This window comes from Piliocolobus tephrosceles, chromosome 14 (genome assembly GCF_002776525.5).
Source record: "Piliocolobus tephrosceles isolate RC106 chromosome 14, ASM277652v3, whole genome shotgun sequence".
NCBI classification, from domain to species: domain Eukaryota; kingdom Metazoa; phylum Chordata; class Mammalia; order Primates; family Cercopithecidae; genus Piliocolobus; species Piliocolobus tephrosceles.
The window spans coordinates 16000561-16009843 of NC_045447.1; the positions used below are offsets into that span (position 1 = coordinate 16000561).

Below are 9283 nucleotides of genomic sequence, written 5' to 3' on the forward strand. Positions count from 1 at the left end.
ACTGTAGCCTTGTAGTATAGTTTGAAGTCAGGTAGCGTGACGCCTCCAGCTTTGTCCTTTTGACTTAGGATTGTCTTGACAATGCGGGCTCTTTTTTGGTTCCATATGAACTTCAAAGCTGTTTTTTCCAATTCTGTGAAGAAACTCATTGGTAGCTTGATGGGGATGGCATTGAATCTATAAATAACCTTGGGCAGTGAGCGTTTTTCAAAAGCAGTTTGCCACTGCTTTTGACAAAAGCCAAAATTGACAAATGGGATCTAATTAAACTAAAGAATTTAACAGCAAAAGAAATGATCATCAGAGTGAACAGGCAACCTACAGAATGGGAGAATTTTTTCATTTTACTTTCTTTCTTTTTTATTTTTTGTGATACGGTGTCTTGTTCTGTTGCCTAGGCTGGAGTGCAATGGCTTGGTCTCGGCTCACTGCAACCTCTGCCTCCCGGGTTCAAACAATTCTTCTGCCTCAGCCTCCTGAGTAGCTGGGACTACAGGTGCGTGTCACCATGCCCAGCTAATTTTTTAGTATTTTTAGTAGAGACAGGGTTTTGCCATGTTAGCCAGATTGGTCTCAATTCACTGCGCCTGGCCCAGAATGGGAGAAAACTTTTACAATCTATCCATCTGACAAAGGGCTAATATCCAGAATCTATAAGGATCTTAAACAAATTTACAAGAAAAATAACAACCCCATCAAAAAGAGGGTAAAGGATATGAACGGACACTTCTCAAAAGAAGACATTTATGTGGCCAATAAACATATGACAAAAAGCTCATCATCACTGGTCATTAGTGAAATGCAAATCAAAACCACAATGAGATACCATCTCACACCAGTTAGAATGGCAATCATTAAAAAGTCAGGAAACAACGGATGCTGGATAGGATGTGGAGAAATAAGAATGCTTTTACACTGTTGATGGGAGTGTAAATTAGTTCAACCACTGTGGAAGACAGTGTGGCCATTCCTCAAGGATCTAGAGCTAGAAATACCATTTGACCCAGCTATCCCATTACTGGGTATATACTCAAAGGATTATAAATCATTATGCTATAAAGACACATGCACACGTATTCATTGTGTGTGCGGCACTATTCACAATAGCAAAGACTTGGAACCACCCCAATGCCCATCAATAATAGACTGGATTACGAAAATGTGGCACATATACTCCATGGAATACTATGCAGTCATAGAAAAGGATGAGTTCATGTCCTTTGCGGGACAGGGATGAAGCTGGAAACCATCATTCTCAGCAAACTAACTCAAGAACAGAAAACCAAACACCGCATGTTCTCACTCATAAGTGAGAGTTGAACAATGAGAACACATGGACACAGGGAGGGAAACATCACACACTGGGGCCTGTCAGTGGGTGGGGAGCTAGGAGAAGGATAGCATTAGGAGAAATACCTAATGTAGATGACGAGTTGATGGGTGCAGTAAACCAACATGACATGTGTATATGTATGTAACGAACCTGCACGTTCTGCACATGTATCCCAGAACTTAAAGTATGAAATAAATAAATAAAAATAATTTAAAAAAAGAAACTGAGTGTTTTGTTCCCAGGTTAATTCTCTTACTGGTATCCAACACCATTTTTCATGACCTCTTTGAGTGCCATCTGGAAATGGTTAGGAAGGAAGGATTAAACTGAAAATCTTTTAGGTCATGTCCTGATATTGACATGTCAAAATTTTGTTCTTTCTACGGGTAAATTTTGTCTCTTAATTTCTTCAAACCCCCTTTCATATCTTTGTTCCTAAGGCTGTAGATGAAAGGGTTCAGCATGGGTGTCACTACTGTGTACATAACTGTGGCTACCCGGTCCTTCACCACTGAGTACATGGACAGGGGCCTAAAATAGACATAGATGACACTCCCATAGAACAGGACCACTACAGTGAGGTGGGAGCCACAGGTAGAGAAGGCCTTCCACTTCCCGGCTACAGAGGGGATTCTGAGCACAGTGACGATGATTCGCAGGTAGGAGAAGATGATACACAGGAAGGGGGTCACGATGACAGCTAAGGTCTCAGTCATGACCACCATCTGGCTGGAGGATGTGTCAGAGCAGGACAGCTTTAGCACAGGCTGGGTATCACAGAAAAAGTGCTTAATGACATGAGAGGCACAGAAAGACAGGCGAGACATAAGTAGCACGTGGAACAGGGAATGTAGGTGGGAGATGCTGCAAGAACCCAATAGCATGAGTAGGCAATGCCGTGGGTTCATAACCACATCATAGTGTAAGGGGTTGCAGATGGCCACTAGCCGGTCGATGGCCATAGAGGCCAGCAGGTAGCTGTCAGTGTTCGCAAATGCCATAAAGAAGTACATCTGGACCAGGCAGCCCACATAAGAGATAACCTTTGTCTTGGATAGAAAATTCACCAGCATCTTAGGCACTATGACTGTTGCGAAGCAGATATCCATGAAAGACAAGTTGCTGAGAAAAAAGTACATAGGGGTGTGGAGCCTGGGGTCAGAGTAGATGGCCAGGATGATGAGCACATTCCCCACCACGGTGACCAGGTACATGATGAGGAAGATGGCAAAGAGAGGTTTCTGCAGCTGAGGGTTGGAAGAGAGGCCCAGGAGGACGAAGCCTGAGGTGCTGCTGCTGTAATTCTTTGTCTCCATGTCTCTGGACTTCCTGGATAGGGTTTGGAGAAGCAGTGGGAGAGATGTCAAGGGCAGCTTGACCAAGACAGCTTCTTTCCCAACCTCAAATCTATTTTAAAAATCTTACTGCTATTATACTTTGAAAGAATGTTTAGTTCTGAAACTACATAGAAACAGATGGTAAAATTCAACAAGAGAAAGGTTAAAGGATGACAAGCTGTCTTCTAAATTAGAAGCTAAAGGTTTTCCATGTGCTCATAGGAACTTCCACGTGGCCTAATTTGCTTGAGTTCTCATTTCCCTCATAAAGATTCTTCTGAGGTTGCTTCTTGACCATCTCCTTAACCTTATTATTATTTTTTGTCCCAGGGGAAGAGGTTTCTGGGTTCTACTTAGAATTAGAATGCTGTCACACAAGGAATCCCTATGAATGAAGTTATCTCATTCAGCATTCTCTCTTGCTCATAGTTCCATAGACGGTAGTAGTAGTTGGGATAAAACAAAACTAAGCATAACAGAATTAACCAACGCTCCTTGGTACTTGTAGAATTCAGATAACTTCCTTACATCTTCAGAGCAAAAGCTTTCTAATGTTTATTTAAGCATTTCTCTTTGGCTAATATAATCTGTTACTTTAATTATCATATTTTGGTTCAAGGATACCAGTTAAAATGAGAGTAATCCCAGAAATAGCCTATGTAACCAAGATTAGTTCTTTGAATATATTAATTTTTCTGATTAAAAAAACTGTGAAGCCCTCATTCTCAACATTAAAATATTGTAGGACTATAAAATGTAGACTATAAGAGTCCTATTTCCACCAATATCATGGAAAGAGAAGGCAGAGATAGCCTTATAACCACTATTAAACTACACTGCTGAGATGGTTGACTGAGTGGGTAACAAAGCAAAACTGAAGAATCAGGAGGCATAAATATTAAAAAAGAAGAAAATGTCATTTTTTTTGTGGCATGATTGTGTACTAAAAAATTCAAGATAATTATTTGAAACTCTTTTAAAACCTATGGCAATTTCACCAGTGGCCAGACGCATTGTAAAACTAAAAGTATTAATGCTCTTTCTGTATTAGACAAATGTAATGAAGAAAAGGTTTCAATTGATAATGGCAAGAAAGTCTAGGTGATACTTAGAAATTAACCTGACGGACAAAATAAATACAAAAGCATGAGTAAGACCTATCAGAAGAAACTATAATAGAACACAAAATGAATATTTGAATATGTAGAGAACTATGCTCCTGAAAAGGAAGACTATATTTTAAAATATGAATTCTTATTAATAAGATTCAATGCACTTCTAATAAGACCTAAAGGGAATTTTTAATGGAACTTGAAAAGATTGTTCTAAAATTAATCTAGAGTATTACATGGCTAAAGACAGACAACATTATTTTGGAAACATTAGAATAATGATAGGAATTTTTTTAACCCCAGATAAAAGCACAGTACATTGAAAAGCAATAAGATAATGACACACATAGGGAAAAATAAAAAATTGACCAATATAAAGCATTTTGTATATCTGTATGTCTATATTTAGATCATGATCTCTATTAAACTTAACATATAATAAAGATTTATTTCATAGCAATGGAAAAAGAATGAGCTATAAAACAAATGCTATTTATGACAATTGGAACATTTGGAAAAAAATAAGCCTAAACTTCTTTGTAACCCACAAATAAAAATAAGTTATCAGATTGGCACTGCATTTTTGGGGATCATATCCAAAGGACAATAGACCTTCACATATACTGAAAGTGTGACTCAGTGTAGACCTTTTGGCAGTCTATATCAGAGTTGGAAATCTGCATCTCTTTATCCAATGGTTCTACTTACAGCACTCTATCCTTTAGAAGTAGTCATATTTGTGTAGTACACAATATGTGTTGCTTGTAATACCAAGCACACCAACCAACCAGCCAAAGCAACCCATAGAGGGAACAATCTCAATACACACGTAGGTGAATGACTAAACAATTTATGGTGCATTCCTGTTACTCAATAGCATGCACTCTAAAGAAATAAGATGGCTAATGTTAGCCAACATTTATTAGTACTCAGTACATGCCACATACTGAGCTAGGTGCTTTGCCTGTTTTTAAAAATCATTGTATTCTCCCCAAATCCTAAGTGACAGGCACTATAATTATTCCAATTTCATAGATAAAAATTAGAGTTTATCCAAGTTAAGTAACTTACCAGATCCCACCATGAGTAAGTGGTAAAACTGAAATTTGAATTCAGGAAGTCTGGTGGCAGAGCTGGAGCCATTTATTGCCAAGTGATGCCATCACTATTATACCACTGTTTATGATATTTTACTAAGTGACAAAAGTGAGTTGCAGAACAATGCATATAGAATAATCCTACTTTTGTAACAAAAATAACTCTTATATGTTGTGCTTATTTTGGTGTGTGTGTTTATGTGTATGTGGCTGCCTCTTGAAGTGGGCTGGAGTGAGAAGTAACTTCCATATTTAACTTTATACTGCATATATATTTACTTAATTGACAAAAATTGTATCTATAGTGTACAACATGATGTTGTGAAATATGTATACATTGTGGAATGGCTAAATTGAGCTGTTTAACATATGCATTCTCTGACATAGTTATCATTTTTTTGGTGTGGTGAGATTATATTGCTTGTATTTAAAAATAATGAACACATGATTTTTTACATTAATTTTATAATTAAAAGGGTGAAAGTTCTGAACAATTTCATCTCCTAGCCAACTTTTTCTCTCCATAGATCTATATGCACATTGTAGATTGTACTGGAGCCATACTGTCCCTCATAGACAGTTACGATGGATGTTTTTGTGTGTATTGCACTCATGAGATAATTTCTAAGGCGTGGAATAGATTCTGAGATACGAAATGCAAAGTTGGAGTTTATGAACGTTGAAAATCTTAATAGATACTTACAACCTGAGACAACTATTCTTCATCCTACTCCTGGGGAATGTATCTATTTGACTCTCTGAACTCTTTCCCCAGTTTCTTCTCTGTGTCTTTCAGCCTCACTCCTGGGACATTGTGTTTGTTGGGGGTGAAGGGCTATTTGATATCCTTTGGGCTTGAACTTGGAGTTTCTAAGATTAGTGTGATATTTACCTCAGAGGTAGTAGCTTAACCCCCTCTCGTTTAGCTGGATTTGACAGCATTGTATATTTTCTCATGCCTTGGGCAAATCATTACAGTTCTGTGTATCTATTAATAAGATGGGGTGTGTGTGGGGGGTAGGGGCTAGTTTTTGTGTGTGTGCTGTTCTTCTCCACCTGCCACTGTCATTTGGAGACTCAAGTGACAGTTGAGTGACAGTTTGTCAAACCCTAATACATGTGGTTAGTATTATTGCTCACACAATCAGCTAGAGAAATGACATTTTAATGATGGGGCTTGTTAGAGGTGGGAAGAATGAGAAGGGACTGGGAGTCTTTCTAAGCCTTTTAAATCACATCATCTCACCTGAAAAGGTATTTCCTCTCTTCCTTGATAGGAAATGTGGACTATTTCTATACTTCTCATCTTTCGCTATTGGAATTTTCACACTGTGGACATTTGTCATCTTGGGTTGTTTCTCCTTTCCTTGCTTCCTCATCATTTGTGTAGTGTCCTTCTCTTAGCCACTGGCCCACATGAAACCAGGGAGTACACACTGGCAGCAAGAATGCTGTGTGCTGGTGGAAAGCTACGCATTATCCATGCTTCTGCTTCCCTGAATGAGCAAAGATAGTTGGAAAGTGACTAAACTGGAAAAAGACAGCTAACATTTATTAGACAGAGTCTGTACTTAGCCCTTGTCTCATCTAATCCTCACAATAACACTATGTTTGAAGTACCACTATTTCCCCCTTTATAACAAAGGAGGCTGAAATTCAGAGAGTGACAGAGCTGGTGAGTGGTGTATCTAGGATTCAAACCCAGGCACACTGATTGCAAATTATGTTTTAAACTGCTCTGTCATACCTCTTTCCCAAAATGTATATGCGTAGTAGGGAACTAAGCTGGTGTGTCCTCTGCCAACAGAGGTCGTCTTACTGCCAAGTGCCTTCAGCCTCTTTGCTGACCCACTCCTTCCACTCCATCCTTTGCTCCTACGTATTAGAATTCTTTTGATTTCCTTCCTTCCTACTCCCATTTCTGCCTCCCATTCCACAAAGCCATTTCCTCTCCTCTTCTCCTTGCCTTCAGAGAGGACAGGCTATAGATGACTTTGGACCTCAGCTCTGTCAGATCTTGACTCAACGATAGTTCTCTGATTTTGCAGCACCAGTACCTGACCTTAGGATCCCTCCTGGGCCTACATTTTTATTTTTTGTTTTATTTTATTTTTTTTTTATTTTTGAGATGGAGTTTTGCTCTTGTTACCCACGCTGGAGTGCTATGGCGTATCTTGGCTCACCGCAACCACTGCCTCCTGAGTTCAAGCGATTCTCCTGCCTCAGCCTCCCAAGTAGTTGGGATTACAGGCATGCACCACCATGCCTGGCTAATTTTGTACTTTTAGTAGAGACGGGGTTTCTCCATGTTGGTCAGGCTAGGGTCAAACTCCCGACCTCAGGTGATCCACCTGCCTCTGCCTCCCAAGGTGCTGGGATTACAGGTGTGAGCCACTGTGCCCAGTCAGGCCCATTTTTGGAAACCTAGTTTCTCCCTTTCTATTCTCTTTTCACTGGGAGTCTGACAATACCTTGATATCTTAAGGTACCTGTAAGATACCCAGATCGGCAGTGTTGACTGCATAGGCCCCTTTCAGTGGTATGTCCCATTTAGGGATTCGGCAGGGTTCTTTTTAGGTTGGGTCTTTCTCTTTTCAGTTCTCTGAAATCTCTTTTTTTTCTGCCTAGTTTTTACTCCTGTATTAGATTAGAGCTTTACCTCCTGTCTCTTGGCTCCAGAAAAGGTGGTATCTCAGCCTAATTTCCCATTTCCTGCTTAGTTTAGGTTGAAAGCTCTTCTGGACACCTTAAGTCCCTCAGATCCAGGATTGAACCCAGTTCCTCCGGCTCAGACTGTTCTCAGCTAGATTCCACTCCACTGTTGGTTTTGTCTTTCTTCTGAGAAATCACTAGTTTCTGGGACGCCTGGCTCTGCCTCTGTCTTTCTCAATAATTTAATGAGTTAAAATTTCAAGTTGTCAGTTTGTTTTCTGGTGCCTCACATATCCGTGACTAGTCAGTATTCATCAGTGCAGCTATAAACACAGAAACGACAGGCTACGTATCCTGGGTCATAAGGAGGGATAACAATATGGATTCTCAGGGAGCTTTGCGTGCCTTGGAGTTATAAGGCTTTAGATCCCTGTACCTTCCACCTTTGCCTTTTCAACATTCCAGAAATAGGCCGCTCAGAATATGCAGAAGTGCTCTAGTTCTTCATGGGACAGATCTATCATGTTGGTGCAAAAGTTATTGCGGTTTTTGTCATTGAAAGTAATGGCAAAAACTGCAATTACTTTTACACCAAGCCAATAGAAACTTTTTTCCCCATCCAGCCTCATCAAGGCTGGAGTTTGCCTTTCTATTTTTTGCTATGTGATAACTGTGGCTTATTGTCCCATTCTCATCCGTTAATACATAATGCAATAAGTCTAACCTGCCCTTCTTTACAGGCACCACCTAATGAAATACTCCTCAGATGGTGTGGACAGGACACGCTGTCTGATCTCTCACTCCTTAGTATTTTTCTTACCCTCCTCTCCAATATATGTGAAGATTCATCACATCTTTGAAGAGCCCAGTGACCAGGGAGTGCCCACAGTGTCAGCCATGGGACACAGAAAGCTGAGATGCAGAGAAGCAGCATCCAGTTCCGGATTGCAAAACAGACTGACGATTGTGAAGGCAAGCACTGTTCTCCATCTCCTCTTTCCCAGCAACCTTGGAATACTTGGTTTGAAATAAAATAGTCTTAGGCTACCCTAAAGCTACCCCAAATTCTGGATTTCTTCTTCTCTCTCTAATATCCATTTCAAAGGTCAGCCTGGTGGCGTGGTGAGACCTCTGAAATGGAAGCCAGAAGAACAATGTTCTAGGTTTGACTTTGCTGTTGAGCAACCTTCAAACAGTTACTTAATCTATCAGAGCCTTGGTTTTATTCATTTCAAAGAAGGCAAAAATATCTGGGAAATTGATTTTTTAAATGAGATTCGCTACATAGAACGTGGTATCTCAGCTTAATTTCCAATTTCCTACTTAGTTTAGCAGGAAAAAAACAAAACTCCATGACTATCCACACCCCCCACCAGACTGGCACATTTATTACAGTTGATGAACTTATTTTGATACCTTAAGGTAGTAGAAATGAGACACCTCCAAAATTAACTGTGCTATAGAAATGTGAGGGTGAAATGTGAATCTCCAGGTCATCTCACCCACCCATTGCTCCAATGATTAGTTATTCCCTGTCTCAGAGTCCCCAAGCGATTGTCTAGTTGCTTGAATATCTTCTCTGCTGGAGACACCATGTTCCTTCACTGACATAGTTTTCTCCTTACCCATCTGGTCTTCTGTGTCTTGTGACACTCCCTAATCTTAAATCCAGACTTGCATATTCCCTCACAACAATTTCTGATTCCAATGGTGAGTATAGCACCTCATAACTGGGTTTTGCTATGGCTATTC

The 9283-nt window shown here is 39.9% G+C and overlaps 1 protein-coding gene across 1 annotated transcript; it reads right to left on the bottom strand.

Annotated features, from left to right (window-relative positions):
- Positions 1-1713: 1713 nt before the first annotated feature.
- On the bottom strand, positions 1714-8965 carry LOC111535316 (olfactory receptor 1L4). Its single transcript, XM_023201677.1, has 2 exons — positions 8948-8965; positions 1714-2733 (listed from the first exon to the last, which is right to left on the bottom strand). The coding sequence occupies exon 2, from the start codon at positions 2647-2649 to the stop codon at positions 1714-1716; it is 936 nt and encodes a 311-aa protein (XP_023057445.1). The 5' UTR covers positions 2650-2733; positions 8948-8965.
- Positions 8966-9283: the final 318 nt, after the last annotated feature.